This window comes from Anser brachyrhynchus (genome assembly GCF_964034855.1).
Source record: "Anser brachyrhynchus genome assembly, chromosome: 6".
Taxonomy (NCBI): Eukaryota; Metazoa; Chordata; class Aves; order Anseriformes; family Anatidae; genus Anser; species Anser brachyrhynchus.
The window spans coordinates 10089421-10112951 of NC_137700.1; the positions used below are offsets into that span (position 1 = coordinate 10089421).

Below are 23531 nucleotides of genomic sequence, written 5' to 3' on the forward strand. Positions count from 1 at the left end.
AATGTGTTTTATAGTTTGTGGTTTGGCCTAGACTGTTGGTTTACTTTTGTTCCTATTCCCCTCAGTAAAAACAATATAAGCTTATTTCTGATTGCATAGCTAATAGCAAAAGACTGTTTTGCATGATTTCTAACCTTGATACTTAAACTAGAAAAAGAAAGGTGACTCTAATATTTGTCACTTTTAATGCTGAAGATGTCAGAAAAACATGTGAAAGATCAATATGCTGCTTCTCATAAGATGATTGATATGTCAGTTTGACATTGAATAGACGTAATGCTAAACGTGGCACTAGAACATACTTTTAACATTGATGTAAGTCAGCATTTAACATAAGCAAATAGGCAGAAAGTTGTTTTTTCTTTTTTTTTGGAATAAATAATAAAATAATATTAATGCAGAACTGAACAAGACAGTAGCAACTAAGCCACCTCAACTTCTAACTGTAAAGGACTTTATTAGGAAGGGAAATTTAATTTCTTTTCCTTTCCTTCTAACCCCATTGACAAATAGTTGTTCTACATACAAGAACTGACAGTAAAATATCTCTTAACCAAGGTACACTATCAAGAACTCAAATTCTGCTTGAATTTTAATCCAAACTCGTTCAAGAACTTCACTGGAATCATACAAGTTTTAAATAGGATTTAAATTGCTTCGGCTGATAGATAGTAAGTATTTGCTTTCTAACAGAAAACTAATCAAAATCACACATGAGACACCTTTAACTGCAGTGGATTCCAGAGGAAACCTTTTGTAATCAAGTATGATTTCACAAGGCTATAAAATAATTATATTCAAAGTGAAAACTGCAAAGTTTTTCACCACAACTTTAAATCACAGATTATCCTAATCTGATTTGTGGCTCTATTTGATATATAACTGCTTCATAACAAAAAGATTTCATATCTTCATAAAGGAAGAGATCAAGAGAACATAAAATCATTCCTAATCTATTGGAAGTGTCTATGCACAACTACCATCGCATGTCCTGTTCAGATTTGTCTCTCCTTTACAGTTCTGACCACTATCTACACGTATTATATAACGCTTATTTTCCAAGTTGGCTTCCATTTTTACTAGCACAATTTTCTTCCAGACAAAGTAGACCTATAGTTTTACAACATAATACGAACATGAAATTATTTATTAATATTATTTAAATTATTTAATTAATATTAGTGTTCAGAGCTCAGAATCCTGGTGCCAGAATACTGAAATAGGCTAGGGCAAAGGTGAAACCATGGCAGAAAGGAGCTTTTCTTTCTTGCCATCTCTGCTTCACTTTGTAGTGGGAATTAGTATGCTATTTTACTTCCAACAGAGATAAAATTGGGATTGACTTCATACTGATGCAACAAACCAACCCTAAATCCTCCACTAATGCTGGGACACAATGCTTGTTTAACAAATGCTCTTTAAAATACATATATAGAAAAAAAACACAAAAAACTTACAAGTACTCTGCCAGTTAATGTCTGGGCAGATATCATGACTCCTGCCCAATCTTTTACAGAGGTCATCCATCCCACTTCTGCTGCCACATTCTCCTCTTTCTCATCCGTTGGTTTGCAGGCCCCATCTGCCTGTGTATCTCCACCACCATTGATCTTCTGGGCCTCCTGCAAAGTAAAGGTTTGGGTTTGTTAATGTTTAACAATTTGACAGTGAAAGTCAGCGTACAGTCATGACTAAGAAATGCTATGAGCAATCCTATAAGCAAAACCATCCTGCTAGATGAAAGTATGCACCTACTCAGCCATGTCTCTCTAGAAATAGTTGTTCTATAAGGTACCAGACTAACAGCTAGATAATAATATTCTTCTTGACATTAAATCTTAAATCATCAAATATGCTATATGTTACTTCCCTATAATTACATAATTACCAAGAGCCACGTATGCAATTACAGAGCTACATATAAAAGTCTGAGACATACACTGAAGGTCTGTTTGATGTATTTGTTCAAAACGTGTGCAAAGGGTAAACATAAAATATGCACAATTTTAATTTACTGTCACTACAATTAATTATCTGTGTAAGCCTTTGTTAAGAAGCCTGATATAACAAGACCATAATCATGAAGTGTGAGGTGAACAAAATACTCCACAGAGAACCTGCAGTGAGCTGCCATGCTATCAGCAAGCAGTGTTTCAATGAAAGTGTTTAATACATCACAGGAATTCTTCTGTCAGTAAGTGGCTCTCATAGAACAGACAGTTAGAAATTAAAGAGGACCTTCAGCTGCACTAAGCTAACTGATGAGTCACATGCATTGGAATTCAGATCAGTCTCTCATGGATGCTTCAGCAAGGATGTCGTGCTCTGTAACTGCCTGCTATCTGCTACAGTCGGATGCTGCTATCTGCTACGGATGCTGCACAAAAATCAAGGGAAATGATAATAGGAAAAGCCAGCTTGGATTGTACAGCATTTAAAACACATCATATGCAGAGTATCAGACTGTGCCATAAGCATGCCTTTGGTGACAGCATAATACTAATGACTTCCTGAATACTTGACAAGTTATGCTAAACAAGCAAAGTATAAGGGAAGCAGCAAAAATTCAGTGCTAAGGTAAGTACTGAGTACTTGAACTGCACCTATAGATCTACATTAGTGCTTCAAGCATGTAGCATGGACCAACAACTTGAAAGATCTTTTTTATATATCAATCACTTACAGGCCACTAAGCAGAAAATCAATTCTCATTAATCCTCTTTGGGATTTTTGTTATAAATACATGTTTGACACTAGTTGAGTAATTATTACTGCAACAGGAATACTGCACTCAAGGTCAAAACTCGCAGTTCTGAGATGACCTTGAGGACACAAGTGGACATAAAAGTAATGACATTTCCTGAGAGCAGTACTGAACTAATAAAGCAGTTACATTGAATCTGTCAAAAAAGAGCAGTAGAACAACATTAAAAATGTAATATGGAGACCAACAGTTGTTTTTGTAGAATCTCAGTTTTGCATCTTAATTAGCTAATCAGATTCCTATCTGCTACTCTCCCACCCAAAATGTGGGCTATGTCTTATTAGCAACGTGCATGATGTGGCTGTATTGTTAATAACAAATTACTCACAGTTACAACAGTAATTCAGTGCTTTCTAAGCAAATAACGAGACAAAAGATAAAAGCTACTCTGTATTTGCATAACTGGACCTCATTCCCTGATAAATATGGATGCAATGAATCAGATGTTTTGCACTCAGCATTAAAGGAAGTATACTGCATTGCACAGGCACAAAGCACAACCTACAGAAATGAGCTCATTGCTTAGGACAGTAATACATGATGCACTCAGCACAAGGCATTTCCAGGAAAGTAATGTTTGGCCAGGGATGATTTGTGACCCTTATCGTCACCAAGCCATACAGATCAATCCTAAAGAAATGCCTTTAAATCAGGAAAGAGTGAGCAAATGAGAAACCTTTTTTTTTTTTTTCTTAAGTAGTAGGTGTGGTTGTATGTATTACAGTCACTTTAATGCAATAGGATGTTGATGTTTAATCAAACTTGGCACACCTCCATGGCTCTGGGAGACACATAGGCCTCACAGGCCCTGACCCCTCCCCTGTGAGGGCTCCTCCAATCCTGCCCATGGCCCAGGACTCCATGTCAGCCCTGCCCACAACTTTTAGCCCTACCCAGCTGCAGATGCAGTCGAGCATGGCCACACTAACCTGGCTGACCAGCAGCTGTTTCTGACCCTGGTTCCTCTCACTGTGCCTGATCCTGACCTTCACGCAGAGGCTGACACCTCAGCCTGCACCCCCCCAGGGCACCTCCTGGCTGGGGCAGTGAGACAGGCCCTGGCTGACAGGCCCTGGCTGCTAGCCTGGGTAGGCCCTGGCCCTGCAGGGCCCTGACTGCCTCCGACTTGTTAAAAATTACATGGTCTCCACACCATTTATTTCTATCTCTCCACCAGTTTGCCTTTTGTAGCTGTTAGAGCCAGTCTTCCAGGTTGTAAACTTTTCAAATCAGATTTTACTGCATGATGCTCCTGTGCGAAGCATGTAGGCTCCAATTTATGCTCTGAACAAGCTTATACTGAATTACAGTATTAATGTGGTTTTCATAGTAAGGGAAATATAATTATCTCATCCACTCAGATAAGAAACTGAGACAGCGATTAGTTGCCTAAGTCAGTCACCAGAAAAGTCAGTAGCAGAGCAAGGAGGAATCATACAATCATTAAGGCTGGAAAAGACCTCCAAGATCATCTGGTCCAACCACCACCCTACTACCAATGTCACCCACTAAACCATGTCCCTAAGCACCACGTCCAACCTTTGCTTAAACACCCCCAGGGATGGTGACGCCACCAGCTCCCTGGGCAACCTGTTCCACTGCCTGACTGCTCTTTCTGAGAAGAAATGTCTCCTAATTTCCAACCTAAACCTCCCCTGGAGCAACTTGAGGCCTTTCCCTCTAGGCCTATCACTAGTTACTTGTGAGAAGAGGCCAACACCCACCTCCCCACAACTTTCTCTCAGGGAAGAAAGCGGGGAGGCCTGCCCTGAGCCTCCTCTTCTCCAGACTAAACAACCCCAGTTCTCTCAGCTGCTCCTCACAGAACTTGTGTTCCAGGCCCTTCACCAGCTTTGTAGCCCCTCTCTGGACAAACTCCAGGGCCTTGATGTCCTTCTTGGAGTGAGGGGCCCAAAACTGAACACAATACTTGAGGTGCGGCCTCACCAGACCTGAGATGAAACCACAGACTTCCTTGATTTTTCCACCCAGCACTCCTATTTGAAATCACAAGGATGCATACCTTGCTGAAAAACATTCCTAATTATAGATTGTTATAAGAAGTCACAGAACTACAAGTCTGAAAAAGAAGAATGAAAAGATCTACAGAATGAAAAAAGAAATCTACAAGAATGAAAAGATCTGAATGGAAAAATCCATTTTGTGGCAGTGAATTTTAAAACATTAAACTTGGAAATATTGTTACTGTTTACATGTTCCTTACCCCAACTTTCTTGTCAATATATCAAACAATTTGCAAGATGTGATTATTCATAAGAATATAAAAGTAATATTTCCTAATATACAATAAAAATAGCAGATGAGTTTCTTACTGAACGAAAAAGGTAACCTTGATATTTTCAATAGGTTCCAATTCTCTGGTGTTCTTTGTGGAGTTGTATCAACTTTTGGTTGCCAGCGGAATATAGCAATAAGACAGATTTATTCAGAATTTCATTCTCTGAAGGTACTGAAGTCTGCAATACCCTTGGATGGCTGTATTTATGCATGTGTACTACTTAATTAACATGTAAGTAATACAATCATCCCCTGCCAAGCATCCTTTGGAGCACAGTCTCGTGATCAGCTACACAACAAGCCTAACCCCTGCCGTCATTGTAGCTCTAACTACTATTCAGGCAAGTCATTGTTATGTAATATTCATATTCAGTTGGAATGTTTTTATATTTTCATCTCCATGGATAACTTATTACCTTACTTAATTGGCAGTCAAGTATTAAGAAAAGTTTATTCCCAAATCATTATGCGGTTGTGCAGAGATCACTAAGGGAGATTTAAACTCCCCTTTCATTTACACCGTGTACAAAACAGTCCTGTTATTATCTGTATGGCCCTGTCCTATTGTTACTTCTTCACCTCAAAGCATTAACTAACCAACACTGCAACATGAAAAAGGTGCTTAAAAATAATCTGACAGTGATGGTAATTGTTTAATTATTTACAGGCTTAGTAGCTACAAGTAAGATAATACTATCTTTACCCAGTCTGCTTACCTGTTGTTTCACAAAGTGCTCATTATTTTAATTACTTGATGACAGGAACATTCAGGTAGATAAAGCAAGAAGAATATTTTGTCATATATATACATACACACACACACATCTTTCCTGAACTTAGCGTCAAAATGGAACATAACGCATGAGAAGAGTTCAACACAAGTTGAACCAGTATGCTCAGTTTAAGCGGATGCTTAAAAACAGTAATTGAATGGCCTTAAATAGATTCTCTCACCATTTTGATAACTTTGAACAGGGGTCTTAAAGCCCAAGGATTATGCTGAGTTCTCAGCAGCTGGGCATCATACAGTGTATGTCAAAACATCAGGTACCAACTGAATATTTGCCATGACAGATGTTCTCGATCAGATATAGTTACCGTCTGTAGTTTACAACATAATAGTTAGTAAGCACCAGGTCATTCAGTGTTAAAAGCAAGCAAAACAAAATAAATAAATAAATAAATAAAACACAGAAGCATTTCACCTGTTCTACTGTAGTTTATCCACAGGTTTTCAACAGAATATTGATCGGGAAAGCAGATGGGAAGATGAGAAATAAATCGCTGTATGGAGACTTAAAACCTCTTTGAAAAGAGTAAGTCATAGGAATGAGAAAGCAAAGGCAAAAGTAACTACATGTCATACAGGAGGTATTCTGTATAAACTGGCCTATCCCCAGCACTTCTTTGAATATTAGGTTTGTTGTGAATATTAGACTACATTGACATCAGCTATCATACTGTAGCTACAGTTTGGCTACATTAAAAGGATTAATTATTGATATCCAGAAAAATATTCTTCCTTTCACTGAATAAAAGGCAACAGCATGATCTGTGGAAAACATATCTGATGAGATAGCCAAGCATTTTTCTCTCATAAAATAGTCACATGCTGTGTAATTTGGTGTTTGCAAATTTGGCAGGATAAGAAAAATTAAGTCATAAATAGATTCCAAAACGTTTCTTCTTAGTTTAAGACTGAGATGGCAAACTCTGAGACAACTTTTCGTTTTCTGCATTCCTGCAGAAATTCTGACCAGCTCCTTGCCAGTCCTTACAAAGAGAGCCTCACTTTCCTTGCTAACCAAAAAATCCTTCACTGTGAAAAGTCTAGTTTGTGGGGCCAAATATGTTTTCTCTTCTTCCAGTGACCATCTTCTCTGCTGTGTTTCCATATATTTTCAGTAATCCTGACCAATTTTTTTCTGTGTCCTTCATATTTCCAGTATGGGTTATTCATATAAAATCCCCTTTTCACGTCATTGTTTTGACTGACAAAAATTGCTGCAGTAGAGGTATTAATTCTAAAACCTTGACCTGAGAGGCAAGGGAAACTAGATTAGTAAAACACAGTGTTCCAGCCACGATCCCACAACTAGCATAGCAGTCTATCAAATGACAGGTTATGGTTCTCACTTGAGAATAAAAAACAGCAGAGACCTACATTATCTGAAAGAAAGCACAAGAAGTACTGAGTTCAAAGTCTAGAACTTCATACATGTTAATGAAGGAGTTACAGTCTCTTGTCCTCTGCCATCTGACATAAGAAAAAGCTAAAATACTTGGAGACCATCGTAGTAAACATCAGCAGACAAAGACTTTGACTGCTGGTCTTCACAGAGAGCAGAGCTTGGATGTTAAATAAAATTTCTGAGTTTCCAGTACATGAAAATCTAAGGTTTTGATTAAGGAATTTTAGATAGATTTTTCTCAAAGATACAGCTTTCTATTTTAGGATGGTGCCCTTAGTCTCAGATCTGGACAGAAAAAGACCACATAACAATAGGATTCATGCAGCAATTGAAGATACTTCAAAAAAATTGCAGAACACTGCATTATGTTTGCAAGTCCCTAACAGAAAAGGCAAAATAATGAATAAATAAATAAATAAGGAAAAATAATGAGAAAAAAAACACGGATGTATAAACAACTTACAAGTCTTCTGCTTCTTTGTCCCTAACTTGCTTTTGAGCCTTCTGTGTCTTATTTATTACTTGCCCTTTCTTGGGCATAGGCTTGGGAGACCACAGAACATTACTACTTGAGAACATTAATTAACATTAATTTGCCCGTCAGTTTTGCCTCATATTTCCCTTCCTTACTATTACAGTTCATAGCCAAATTTATCTCAAAGCTTAAGTTTACTTCTTTTGTTTCTTTTCAGAAACTTTTAAGTAGGCAAAGGGAGCTTCAAACAGAACTTAAATTTGGATGGCAGACTATCTGGAGAGAAAGTCCAATGTATTGAAATAGCATAGCAATTTAATATAAAAGATAAGTTTACAAGTGAATTGTTTGGACAATTTTCAGACATGAGGTCATAAAGTCACAGTTACTTGGTGATCAAAAGCTAAATACATAAAAAAAAGCCACAAAGAAAAATATGATGTAAAACAATATTTCTGAATAACTGGAAATCTGCCTGAGTGATTTCCACACCAGTCTAGGAATTCGGAGACAGGCTGAAGTCCCTTTTCTGCCACCAAAATTTTGAAGTCCTCAGCCACGTTGTCTATTCTTCATTCTATAACTATAGAATGTGAGTAATGGTAGCTTCTGTTGTATAGAAATCTTACCAAGATAAAGATATTTAGGATTTAAAGTGTTTCAATATTACACATATAGCAGACAATGCAAGCATACTATATCACAAAGTAAGACACGCTAAAACATACCGGGAAAGATTGTTAGACTAGTTACACAAGACAATTATACAGAAGTGTAAAATGGGAGGAACAAAAAACTCCAGGAGTTATGGTGAGATGAAAAAGCAATTTAAATCTTAATAATGATACCAGGAAAGTAAAAAATAGGTCATAACAATAGGGCCCACTGAAGTTATAGAAGAGGAAAAAGGGGAAGAATATAGAAGGATTGGGGAATATTTCCAACAACAATTAAAAAAAAAACTGTTAAAGAAAGAGATAGAGAGAAGGAGAGCACAATTCTTGCAACTAAAGTCTGCGATATAAGCAAAGTCATTACAAACTTGCATGCATTCAAACGGACAAACAGGATGTTTTGTTTTTTTGTTTGTTTTTTTTTTTATTTTAAGAATTTATGATGCTTTGTTCAAATTAGCAAAGTTTTAAGACAATAGTTACACAAACATTGGCTGCAAGTTCAGAAGTTTGTTTGAACTATTTCATTTCTATTTATTCATAAAAACAAATCCGTAAGTTTTCCTTTTGTTCTTTCAGACTGTATATCAGACCACCATTTATAGAAATAAATAACCAGTACACTTGTCATAAATCTAGACAACAATTTACTGTCCACAATAAACAAACAGGACAAGTCGGTGATGTACAGGTTGGGAGTGTTCACTGAAAGTATTTCACAAATTTTCAAAGGATCATCTGGCCCATATCTGTTAACTTATTTTCATTTTCTATAATCACCAGGTCAACTCCTTATTAATTTCCTTTATGAAGACTGAGCTATTTATCACATTAAAATATTCCTTAAAGCCCCTGTTCAATTATACAATAGAAGGGAAAAGAGCAATACAAGCATTTCATTTTATTAAACGAAAAAAAAAATCACACAGCTTAAGTCAAAGGAAACATATCATTATCATATAAATAGGTGTATTAAGCAGATCAGACACTTAGTTTGTAAGATACAGGATGAGTGTTTAACTGTCTGTTTCATGGTTCAACTATTTTAGTGAGACCATTTGTTCAGAACGCGTACTTTAGAAAGAAGTTTAGAGTAGCCATGCTAGATCACTGACATTTAACATGATAGAAACTAAATTTGTAAAAATAAATGAAGCAATGTCAGATGGGCCTGAGTTATCAAAACTATAGAAAGGGAAAGAATTCTTGATAGAAAACCATATACATTTCCTGTCATATCCTCCCATTTTCTTTCCTCCCACCTAAGAGTACCCAAATCAAAGAAATACATAATTGAAAATACATGATACAGGACATTATCATGAAATGAACACTGCCAGAATACCCATGTAGCACTGACTGATTAATCCAGAAGCAACTTCTGTCATACATGCTAAAATATTTTAAATATCAATAATTAATCAAAAATTTGCTACAAGCAATGTATTGAAATATTGATTATATATATTGAAATATTTTGAAATTTCACTGTCTTCAAACTCAACTCATTTTTGTGAAAGTATACCATTTACTGCAATGCAAAAGTCTTGAAGTGCTTTTCTCATGAACACGAGAAAAAAGTCTTAAGAAAAAAAATACCTAACTTATTTTTATTATAGGAAGTACTTCAGCTGATTCCTTGTAATTTTGTTGTTGCTGTTAACATTAATTAATACACAACTCCAAAAACATATCCAGTTTTTCAATCATCATCTCTTCATACTATTGTTTTAAAGTACTAAAAATGTGAAATGTGAAAAATGAATGAAAAAATAATGAATTGCTTGATTTTGCCCAATTTTAAGACAAGAACTAACAGTAAATCTTTTGTGATATATGTGATTGAAATGAATGAGAGTAACTTAGGTAGTAAAAGCTGAAATAAATAAACTGCTAAGAAGACTATTCTCTGCCATGTACATTCATTATGAGAATAGATATTAAAAGGTTCCAGTGGTAAAAGTTTTATTTCATTGAAAGATATAGGTAAACTCCATGTAAAAAATAAATTGTCAAACTGCTTTCCCAGTGAAATTAAACTTCACAATATCTTTACAGCTGCATGCTTTTCTCCATCCTGCTGAATTACAGAAGACGAAGCTTTTACCCATTATCAACCAGTACAGTTTCTTTCATACTACCAATCTTGTAATATAATCTTGCTTGTGGAACAAGAGGTATCAGAGAGAAAGAGATGCCAAACTGGTTCATGGAAGGTAATTCTTCCCTTCTTCCCAACTTATCTACTCTGCCTCCAAAATCACAATGAGAAACAGTGCAGTTAACAATCTCTTCCAAAAGGAAGATTTTCCAATAGCTCATCTTCTACATACTACAGAAGACGAGAAAACTAGAGCACTTAGCACTGTCAACTCTTTACCGCCCCTTTCTAATGCCCAGAAAATCACAGAGACTGGCTGGATGAGGAAAGGCATTACACAGCTTGAGAAATGGCCTCTAAGCACAAGGTACTAACGCTACCCTAAAACTGGTATCTTGGTCCTGGCATAACAGAATCAGCTCCTCACTTCCTTAAATTGCAGAACTCCCTAGAAAACTTGGTGACAAGAATCTTTGGTCTTCATTTCTTTCAAATACAACATTTGCACATGGGGAAAAGGACTTAAACACTTGTGGTCTTTATTATTCATGAAATAGCAAACTATTAATATCGTTTGGGAGTATAAGCAACCTACTTCTGTTTGCACTTATGTTTCTACAAAGGAATTTATGATTTTTCATAAAGTTTTAAAAGTAACAGGACAGAACATGAAATATAGAGGCAGTGGGATGAAAGTAACTATGAGACTTGCTAATGTAATTGTTTGGCCGTACCATTAAATACATAAATCAACACCACTTTGACGAATACCAGGGAGTTATTAGGTTATCTTCCATACTGAACAACCCAGTCACCTCTAAAACCTTTTTCTGATTCAAGGTTACTATATAATATTTATGCTCATGATGTTATAATTACAGAGGAAGTTCCTACGAATTAAAGGCAGCTCTGTAGGATATAAGCTATTATCTAAGCTTTTGCTGACATAAGAGTTTAAGTTCCAGAGTGTAGCATATTTAAAGAGCAGCAAGTCAGCCAATAAGTAATAAAAAATATTTAATAGCGCACAACACTCTTCACCTCAAAGATTACATAGTCGAATGCAGTATTTGTACTGGAAGAACTTTATGGGAGTTAGAGACAGAGCACTGTCTCTAGCAAATATGCAAAACGTATATAAAAAATAAGCAAATATGTAGGACTCTGGAGGAAAAATACACAGCTGCAAAAATGCTGAAAATGCAGATTTAGATGTAAAGCAACAATTTTAATCATTACTTTTTGAAATAATTATATTCAAGTAAGCATTCCCTCCCCCACCCCCCAAAGAACCAGCTGTCTTACACTAAGAAATTTACAGGTGCCATTGTTTAATCAAGTAGCTGTGACATCATTCATTACCCACAGCTATGGAAGCAAACGTGTGTGTGTGTATTATGAAACTCATTACTGCCTTGTATAGAAAACTAAATAGATAAAGTTTTTAAATTTAGAGGAAGAACAATTGCTTGTGGATAAATTTCTTTTAGGTAACATACATTATTTCAGTTCACTTTCCAGACAAAAAATATCTGCATCAAAATTATCCACAGCAGTACTTGTAGACTACAAAAACACAAAATAGACTACAAAAACAGCAAAAATGATGCAAATAAACATACAAAGTTTCTGCAAATTCATAGATATTTACTAAAATCTAAGGCAGAGGAGAGGAAATCTAAACCTATTTGACTTGCATACTGTAGCTCTATGGATTAAAAAAAAGGAGTGTGGGCAGCAGGTCAAGGGATGTGATCCTCCCCCTCTACTCTGCCTTGGTCAGGCCTCACCTGGAGTACTGTGTCCAGTTATGGACTCCCCCGCCACAAAGATGATATGGGGCCTGGAGCATCTTCCCTGTGAGGAAAGGCTGAGAGACCTGGGTCTGTTCAGCCTGGAGAAAAGACGACTGAGAGGGGATCTCATCAATGTTTATAAATACCTGAAGTATGGAGGACAGAGGGATTTGGCCAACCTCTTTCCAGTGGTTTGTGGGGACAGGACAAGGGGTAATGGCCACAAAATTGAGCACAGGAAGTTCTGCACCAACATGCGAAAGAACTTCTTCACGGTGAGGGTGACGGAGCACTGGAACAGGCTGCCCAGGGAGGTTGTGGAGTCTCCTTCTCTGGAGATATTCAAGGCCCGTCTGGACGCCTACCTGGGCAGCCTGCTCTAAGGAACCTGCTTTGGCAGGGGGGTTGGACCCGATGATCTCTCGATGTCCCTTCCAACCCCTACAATTCTGTGATTCTGATTCATGCCATATAAAATAAGCACAAGCCCAAGTGAATTCTCTTTGGCCTTCTTAACCTCATCTTGAAACCTGCACGACAGGGAAAATTAAATCTACCTATCAAAAGCAAAGCAGTACCAAGGACTGAACAAAAAAAAAGGGAGAAAAAGATGGAGATAGAACCAAGCATTTGATATTAAATAGCTACTTCCAGAAGGGCATGAACCAGTTCTTTATGAAGATGTTGGCTTTTTTCGTTTGTTTGTTTTAAATGGTGGAGGCATGGAGGGAACATGGGCAGATGTGTAGAGTGACAAGGAACAGACAAGACTGCAGCATCAAACCACTAAAACTGCTATGCAAAAGCGTCTTAGCAGCAGAGATCAGGAGTAACGACAATCACTGGAGTAGCTGCGACTAGTATGTGTCGCATCACTTGTTGCATCTGACATTTTTATACCAAAAATAACTGCACAGTACAAGTGTCAGTCAAAATTAATTGACTTATTATTGGTCTGTTGTTACACATTCAGGTTTCACGTAAGATAATGTTTTCACCCTTTGGACATGCACTGCAGAATTGGTTCAACTCAAACCATAAGACAATTGATGGTTGGGGTATTTCCATATGGTTCTTTCTAGTATCTGAAGCTTTTGGGACTTCTTTCCAGTTTTTTATGTCTACAACCGTTATGAGCAGGAGTAACATGGCAAAACCAGTGACTCCAAGAGCTGGGGCTTGTAGAAAAATAAAAGCAAGATTATGAGGTGTATCAAAAACATCAGATGTCAGAAACAAGAAAACAATAATGGACTTTCACAGAGAGCTCAGGCTGTATTGTATTTCAAGCTAAATTACACTTATTTGGGGCTTCAAAGTAATTAAGTGTAAAGTAACAGATTAAAATCAACGTGGAAGTCAAGATCCTAAAACATTTTAATTTAACAAGGTATTTGTCCAGTAATGTGAGGCTGGCTGAAGATCTTTGCTGATTTGAAATGAAATTCCAGTCTTTGAATACTTTATATATCCTAGTTATCATCACTTTAATTGGTTTATTTTGAAGTTATTTTGTAAAGAGTGGTAAGACCAAGCATTTTAGTCTCTGTTTATAATGTTTCAACCAATGCTAACAGACCATTAGAGTAGGTCCCATCCTATGATTTGCAACTCTTTTGTATCTTTTAAATAACAGGAATAATTAGAATATAACTGATGCAGAGATCTGCTCCTTCTCTTGTGAGCATACCAATAATGCAGTACTGGAGGTTGATGCATGACTGTGACATTAAACGTAGCCTTTGTAAGCAAGCAAAAGGCTACTGGAAAATAAAGATATCTACTGTCAATTTTTAGCTCTCTTAACAGGACAAATTATATTTAAGTCTTCTTTCTCAAGCAGGTTCAAATCTGCTTGTACCAAACCTCAGAGATGAAGCTCCCAATCTGACAGGTTATTTTCTGAATGAAAGCCGCAAAGGACAGATGAGGTGCATAAAAGGCAGGTATTGTTCTGACTCATCATTTTGCAGCTTTTGGCATTTACCAAACCAGCAAATATTGCATGTGCCATAAGAACACATTACCTCTGAATATTCAATCTGTCTGTAAATTATGTGTGACACAGCTAGCAGCTGTTGCCCACTGACCAGAAAAGATAACAAACAGAAGTGAGAGGATAGGTCAATTTAAATTTTCAGCTGTTCTTCTGAGATTAAATAATAGATGGAAAGAAATTAAAGGATAGCAGTTGTTTAATCATCATGGAGCACAGTTTTAATTTGCTCAGCCATCAGGGTGGGAGAGGAAGTTGACAATGGTTAATTCTACCACAGGAACTTCATTCTTGAAGAGAGGCAAAAATCAGCTATGGTCTTTGTTTATAACATGCAGTTTTGAGATAATCTGATGATATTATTACATGGCCTAGAATTTGAGTTTTTCTTTTTACTTTTATATAAATTATTCTGGTGAAAGAATTTGCAGTAGCATAAAGAACAACTGATGCTTTTTAAGCAAATAGCTCATCAAAGCAGACTCTTCCAGTTTATACTATTCACAAGCTGTGTTTTACAGAAGTCATCAGCTTGAATCTTTACTCTTGCTCCATTTTTAGTGCTGCATAAGTACCCCATAGCTTCCCAAGAATGCAAATACTACCCATAACTTTTTTTTTAAATACTTTTTTAAAAGCTTCTCTTATTATTAATCCTAAAAGAAAAAAAAAATGGAGCCTGCATTTTGATACTAGTCATCTCTCTGAATACTACCATTTCTACAGGAATCACAACCCCGAAAAAGAGAGATCTATGTAAACAAATCTTGTGAAGCATGACGGGATACTATTAAGTATAAAATGATATGATTCTATCCAAAACAGAGATAAAGGTGGTTGTTCTTCTGATTAACCTCCCCACCTCCATTCTAAACCTGCCTTTTTCTAAACCTAACTTTTCTTAAACCTCTCTTATTCTTCCCTCTTTATACACTCACGACCTCTGAACACGTTAGAATGTTTATCCTAACACATCATTAGATGGAGAAAAAAACCTCTTAGCCTTCCAGTTAGTTCAGTGGAAGGCAACTTGTGACAAAGTAAAATAGTAAAAGATAAGATTTATGATTTAAGACAGTTAATTCAGGAGATAAGGATGTATCTTCTTAATTTCGTATTTGCTATTTGCTTGATTTGGGGGGGAGAGGGGTGTTTATTTTAGTTTAGTCTGTGGTTTTTTGTTGTTGTTGTTTTTGTTTAAGTCAGTATATAACATTTGTATTTGATGGCTGCAACTTTGGCTCATAGCCATTCTCTTCATGATGATCTTCTGCTATTCCCATCAATTGTGGTGGCACGAAGTACTGAAAAGATGATCAACCGCAGCACACATCCTTCTGGATGAAACTCCGCCAGCCTCCTGGGGTGACAGCAGATGCTTTGTTTATTCTTCATGACTTGTAGGAGCCAAAACCAACCCAAGGAAGGAGCCAAAAACCAAAAGCAAGACTGACAACAGAAATATCATGGTCCAATGGGCACTGAGGTCACTGTTTAACTAAATAAGACTTGCATGGAAGGATACAAGCCAAATTAGCAAAGGGGTTACACAGCCTTTCAACTTGCTGGAAAGTTTCTTTTTGCTAGAAGAAAAAAATATAATTGTAATAATAATAATAAAACATTATTAAGGGTCTAAACTCAGTAGCATGCTTGGCAAGGCTAGCGCAACTGGGACACTGGAATAATAAAAGCTACCAGATACAGTAACAGGACACCAGGGGGTGGATGAAAGTTGCGTTGTTTTCACTGTTTAATTGTAAAAGTAAGCATACAGGAATTCCGGAAACAAATAGGCAGCCACAATCAGTTTGCTGATATATAGTTTACAGAAGTTAGGAAAAAATGAGTTTCTGAAAGTTGTATAGGCTCAAATTTAGATTTATCAGTATGGAATTTATTTGGAGAGTACTTCATTATTAACCCTTCAAACAATTGTTTTGCTTAGTAGATTTAGAATTCAAATCTAAACATAGACCTCATTTTCAGATCCTAGAGGCAAGATATCCTCTAGTTTATGGAGGCAAGAATTCAAATTCTGTCATAGAAGGAAACCTGAACTATAAGGGCATTCTCTCATGTCTGTACTGTGGTGTGTCGTCAGTTTACTTCATGCAGTCAAGTTCTCCTAAGTTTTCTGAAAAAATAAATTCCAATACTGACCATTTTTTCAAATGTTTTGAAATAATGACAATTCCAGAAAAAATGTAACACAATAAATTTTATGTACATTTAATATAGCAACTATTTTAAATTAAACAGAAAAAAATACTAACGATTTTCTTAACGGAACTAAGGGACAAGTTGAAGAAAGTATCTTTCACTGTAAAATATAGTGGCATTTTACTGGGACATTTTTTCAGGCCATGAAGATTTCTATGCAAATGAGTTACTGGCAGATAAACAATGCTATTCTAAAAACAAACTGAAGCATGTCTACTTTTTAAAGCAAAAACAAAGCCATACAAAGTTTTCATCTGGTACCTTCCAACTACTCTACTCAGTTCAGCTTAACCTTCATTTTCAGTGGTAATTAACAAAATCTGTAAGACAAGCTTAAATATGGCAAGAAGAAAGGAGAGAAATAGAATTAATAAATCCCTGCAATTTATGTTACAATTAGGGCAAGCTTCGCATCACACATGAGACTTCTAACTAGATTACATGACTCACCTCACCTTGTGGGAAGAGGAGTACCAGACATGTGAGCACAAACCTCATTTCTGGCTACCAAATTAGTGTACATGCCATACCAACATTTAACTCGTATGAAGAGAAGGGGCCAATTTCTTGATAAGAGTTTATGGAGCTTTTACCTATTAGTTCTAGGTTACAAGAACACAGCTTTGAGTCAGCTTCCTGACATCTCAGAGATGCATCTTGAACACCCAGCATCCCAGTGGTGGTGGCATCGCTGGCTTGCTGTGCTCCAGACACTAGGCTCAGAAGAATGATTTCATGACTCGGAGAATTACCAACAGTGATATTTAGTAAAATGATCATCAGTCACCAGAAAAAAAAAAAAAAGAAAAAAAAATTTTTAAAAATGTATCATTTTCTGCTGTGCTCTGCACTCACTGTAATCAGCAAGTTCTGCTGGAATCCAAGTGGGGGAAATTTTTCATCAACACAGGCATGTCAATTACGAGAATGCCAGCCCTGCTGGAAGCCAGACTCAATAGCAGGAGCAAAACAGTAGAAAAGTATAAAATAAATGGAATCCTTAACAGAAACAGTTAGGTTAGAATTACATACAACTTGCATGCAACTCCCAGGTCACAAAACCATAATTGTTCCCTCCCTCATCCCTTCAGTGAAGCTTGTGGTTGTATTTGTGGGTTGGTTTTTTGTTGTTGTTGTTTCCTCCCAAATTAACTCTGATCATGCTCACACGCTGTCCAGGTATTTTAAAACACAGGTAATTTTGGAAATACCGATACATGAACTATTTTTAATGACACCCTCATCCACTGGAGTGTGATCACTTTTGCTGCTAACTACAAATACAGCACACAATACTGACCAAAGATAACCTAGTTGATGCTGTTGCCCTTCGTATTATAGGCATCAACAACATTAAAACACTTCTATTCTATAAAACTTGCCTCGGGACTTCTGTTAGGCCCAAAGTTCGTAAAATACCATCCTGTATTTGGTAACTACACACTGATTACTAAAGAAACACAAAGAGACTGATTTTGTGAAGGAATTCCTACTGAACAAGGCTTGCTAAGAGCATTTACATCAAAGAACTGCCCCCTTCCCACGCTTCATCCTCCACCCCGAATATCAGTATAGTCACTAGGATGAAGAGAGATTCTAGCATATACTCCTACTGGATTCTAGAACCAAGTTCCTTGAGAGACCCTAAAGCTGTTTGAGACATGCTCCAGTTGTTGGCATATGTACACACAATCTCCATGCTGAGACAAAAATATCTGGGAAAAATGGTTTGCTCAGGTTATCACTATTTCTGTCCAAACATATACAGACATACAATGATACTTCTGGTAACTCTGAATCTTTTACTAGAGTCTTCTGAAATCCTTGCAGGTCCCTGAAGAACTAAATACGGGTTCCTGAAGAAATTAATGCTTTCGTTTCCATGAAAACATGCATACCTATCTCTAGAGCACAATGTCCGTACTTCGTTTTGGTCCTATTTCTCTTTGTAATCAAAATGTAGCTTGTTAAAATACCTACTTTCTTTAAAATGTGATAAGAGAGCATTGCCATCAGATGACTTCCAACAAAATCCCTATTATTTGGGTACGCAGAGTAGAAATCCACTTATTAATACAAAAAAATGGTGTGATTGCTGTTGTGGTGGTGGTGGTGGTGGTGGTGGTAAGGGAAAAAAAAAGGAGAGGTGGTGGGTGGGTGGACAAGCCAGTGACCTAGACAGTAAAAGTATGTTGATTTATAAGAACTTAGAACCTGGGCCAGCAAGTATAAATATACATTTCCTCCAGGACAGAACAAAACATATGGCTTTGTAAATGACTCCATAAGACTTCCATGTGGCTTTACAAATTATCTTTTCCTTACCTATGCTGTATTTGATCCAACATTCGTTATCTTTATTACCACACATTTTATTATATTCCAGAACCATACTCCATCATGCTTAACAGCACTACATATAGTATAACCTGAGAAGGATTTTTTAATGGGTTACATACAAAATGAGTAAAACTGTAGTCAGTCTTCAATAGCAGAAAGATATTGTACAATCTCACGTGATTCATCCCAAGATGTTCGCTAGATTTACAGATATATCAAGGGTAAAATATACACCCCAACTCTGCCATGGGAAAAATCACTAACATGCTGATTTACTTGCTGCTTTGTCCACAAACCATTACACGCAGTTAGTTATGACCTCTTCCACCATGCTGTGAAAAGTAACTCAGATGAATTATGTACTCTGCTGACTACTTAGCCCCTTTCACTGAATAAAAGCAACTGTCATCCAACCATATAGAAAGCCGGCATTGTTCATTTTTAATATTTTTACAAAGGAATTGCCATATTATTTCTCTGGTGCCTTTCAGAGCTGAAATAATTCATATTATTAAGTACCCACAGTTTTAAAGCCACAAATCAGTCAGTAGCTCACTTGGTTCTATTGATTCAGTCTGGGAACAGGAATTTACCTACTAATTACAAAAAATATGTACAAAAAATCCTATACTTCTGTCAACCATGGCTGTGCAACAACCACTAGCCTATGTTACTTGTGCAAGATGAATGGAAGTGAGATCTCTTTGGCTTTTTATACATGATCCAGAGAGATATCAGTTCCAGACGACAGAAAAAGGATTACTGAAGTTTGAGACATGTACACATTATATACAACACAGAACTTGTGTACTGAAATTATTTCAAACAATATTTTTACTAAAAAAAATATGTAAGAGTGGGTCTCACCACCGATTTTCATTAAATATATCTTGCCAGCTTGGCCTTTTCTCAGTTCAAGGTCTGATAGACTGCTATCAGTGCAAACAAAAATGACTCAAGTTAACACTTTGAGGGAACATAAGTGTGTCGTTTGTTTTTTTTTTCCCCTGAAACATTAGAGATTTTGCTAAAAAGATTTAAAATGTTAATAAAAAAAGACTTTTACAACGATGACAATACTAATAGCAGTCCAACATTAAGTCCACTTTTAAGTAATGAAACAAAACTTCAAAAAGTCAAAAACAGCTATTTGAATGTATGCATATATTGTGAAACTGGAAACATTGTTCTACGAAATTCAAATTATTTAGAGCATGTAGCCTCTATGACACACTAGTTTAAGTTCAGAATTTAAGAAGCATTGTGACTGTGCACTTAGTCACATGGTCTAAAATTTTGGGTAGACCTGTGCGGTGCCAGGAGTTAGACTCGATGATCCTTATGGGTCCCTTCCAACTCGGGATATTCTATGATTCTACGAATGCTGGAGAGCGGAAGAGAAGTCGTAGTACAATTGTCAAGACATAAGGGGAATTTCGGGAACCGCAGATGAGAAAGGAAAAGATTTACCCAAGTTTAAAAAAAAAAAATAAACCTCAACCTTAACTCTGCTTTTCTTTGACACATAATGACGTTGATATTCTTTTGTCAGTTCATCTTTACCCAGAATGCATGCTATGAAATAAAACCTTCTCATACTTTGACTATAATAAATAGAAGGTGCTATAGCTTGAGTAAGGGGGAGGAGGAGGAAGAGAATAGAAGAACTAGTGCTGGGAAATCCAGGGAAGATAATCATCAAATATTACTGCATATATTAACTTACACCCAGCAGCAAATACAGCACATTGATAAAAGTGAAAATTACTGATGTCATGTTTAGTACTGAAGCTTAAAATAATCGTGTTGGGGATAAGAGAAGGGGAACAGTATGTGTGTTAAAATATTTTTGAAAGGTTGCACTATTTCAAATCGGAAAATATCTCCAATTTATACCATAGTTACAGTGTACAGAATTCCGTTCTCCCCAGAGCAATAGATGCTTCTCTGTTAAATACATTCAGATGTGCAATACATTTGTGAAATCTGGTAGAGAAAGACCATGTCTCAAAAGAATAGGCACAGTGAGTTGAAGCCTGCAACAGAAGACACCACTACTTTTGTATTTCTAAGACAAAATAGCTATAGGGGAAGGGGGAATTCTCTTGAGCAATAGAGAATTCCCATTATTGCTGAGCAGATTTTTATTAGGTAAAATAAAAATTTCTGCACTTGAATTTGACCATGGTAGCATGTTTAACTTGCCTTTCACTTGCAAAATGGTAGTTTTTTTGAATCATTATAAGCAGTTGATTTTTGTCTTCTTATATGCCAACTTCGAGTTCTAATAGAAGATGCTGAGATGAATGTGTCATGTGTCAAGCTTCAATAATATATTAAAGGCATTGTGCTCAGATGAACAATTCTTCCATATGCATTAACCTGTTTGAACTAATACAAACTCTAGAAATGTGAAGGAAAGCAACACCGCAGGAGAGATCTTAATATTTGCTGAAGCTGCTTAATAGATTACTTGCAGTCTAAGCTTGCTCTGCAGAAGGATGATACAAAACGTTCTCTGTGCACCTGAACATAAGGGCCCAAAAGTAATTTTCACTATTAGTGTCCCAAGGAACACTGAGAGCTAAGGTAGTTATTGTTTACAACAATTTCCAATTTCTTTTAGCTTCCTTCTTAGTACTTAAAAGAAATGTTGAATTAACATCCTTGTGGAATAAAGTCCTTGATTTATTCTCAGAATAGACAGTACCACACCCTGAATATTTTACCTTTCTTCATCTTCCCTGTTAGCATGGTTGAAGATGAACCTAGGCAGCAAAATATAAGCAGAGAATTTTTTTTCATTTATTCCATTATTTCTCTCCTTAGGCTACCTTGATGTATGATGGGTGAAGTAAAGCAAGGGTGAATATGCAGACAAAAGTGAAGTCATGCAACTAACTCAGTGCTTCAGCTGAGAAATGAGTGCAAAAAATTTTTAGCTGTTTCATAAAATTTTGAATTGGCTGTTAAGGCTGTTTTGACTATTAGCAAAAATGATCAATTTGACTGAAAGTCAGGCTTAAATTACAAATTTCAATGTTGTATTTCTTAGTTTTAAAACAAACTTACTTGACCCTAACGATGTACAGCTCAGAGCAACTTCTTTGAATTAGGCCTTTGTGCATGAGTCTGTCATCTTGTTTTTGAAAGAGCAAACATACAGTAGTCATAGAATCATAGAATATCCCAAGTTGGAAGGGACCCATAAGGATCATTGAGTCCAACTCCTGGCACCGCACAGGTCTACCCAAAATTTTAGACCATGTGACTAAGTGCACAGTCACAACGCTTCTTAAATTCAGACAGGCTCGGTGCAGTGACTACTTCCCTAGGGAGCCTGTTCCAGTGTGCGACCACCCTCTCAGTGAAAAACCTCTTCCTAATGTCTAGCCTAAACCTCCCCTGCCTCAGCTTGACACCATTCCCATGGGTCCTATCACTGGTGATTAAGGAGAATAGGAGGTTAGCACCTGCCCTTCCACTCCCCCTTGCAAGGAAGCCGTAGACCGCGATAAGGTCTCCCCTCAGCCTAAACTACTAGTCCTAAACTACACGTTATTTGAAATTTTTCAGACCAACCGTATTGTTGGTAAAACTTCAACACCTTAGATATTTTTCCCTTGCAATATTAGTGTTAAATAATCCATTTTGTAAGCACAACTTTACATGCAATACCTGTAGAAAGACTGAAATCTGTTTTTACCACATACATTAATTTTTAAATTTAAAATCAAAAAAAATCCAAAACCTCCCTATAAGGCTTTAATTAGTAATGACCTATTATTAGCAGTTTTATTGCTTCCACAAGGAGTTTCTACTGATGTTAGCAGGTATGCAAATAGGAAAAATAGTTTATCTTTTTTTTTTTTTTGACATTGATGAGATAGGTATGATAGGTTTACTGAGGTTTTTACCATGAAAATACAACTGTTTCATGTTTAAAGAAGTGATGAACAAATTACTTCAGTTGAGATGAGTCAAAACTGGTAATGATTTTAGACTGGTGTTTCATTCAATTAGTTACAAGCAGAGCAAATAAACCAACTATCACTAGTAAAAATACAAAGAGAAAGAGTTGCTTAGAGCCAGTATCAAAATTTACTTATAACAATGAGAAAAAAATAAGTGTCTTTGAGCTTGGATAATTGTAAAACTTCTGATATTAGGTATACGTGTGTACACAAGTCTAAATACATTGCCATGCTGTCAGACAAATCAATATCTCAGGTAAGAGGAGTAAAGTTCACTAGTCAGGAAAACGTCCCTTTGTCATCAGAAACATTTTTTTTATGTAGTTACTGAATAGTCTTATAAGATTGATAACATAGAATAGCAGTACATACATAGCAATACATAAACAACAAAAAAACACCAAAAACATCTATATCCAGTAAACATGCACAAAAATGCTCCAATAAGTTTTTCAAATTGTTTTTTTTTTTTTTTTTTTGATGGAAGGACAAATGGAAAAAAAGTTACGTGACTAACTAGATTGGTTAGTTTGTTTTGGGGTTGGTTTGTTTTCAACTATGACAATTATTGTTGTCATATTATGATATTCCATACAACATAATACTTTGTGACATTTTTAATATCAGACTAATTTGCCTTACATCTAGTATTCAACATTGCTTCTATACTTACTTGTTTTCTTGAACCTTCACAGCTT

General features: G+C 36.4%; 1 protein-coding gene across 18 annotated transcripts in view; it reads right to left on the bottom strand.

The window, feature by feature from the left end:
• KCNMA1 (potassium calcium-activated channel subfamily M alpha 1) overlaps nt 1–23531 on the bottom strand; it is a 470622-nt gene that overhangs the window by 339798 nt on the left and 107293 nt on the right. For all 18 annotated transcript variants that reach the window (XM_080598324.1, XM_080598325.1, XM_080598315.1 and 15 more), the window contains one exon: nt 1458–1622. In XM_080598324.1, coding sequence (XP_080454450.1) covers nt 1458–1622 — 165 coding nt within the window. The remainder of the gene's footprint in view (nt 1–1457; nt 1623–23531) is intronic.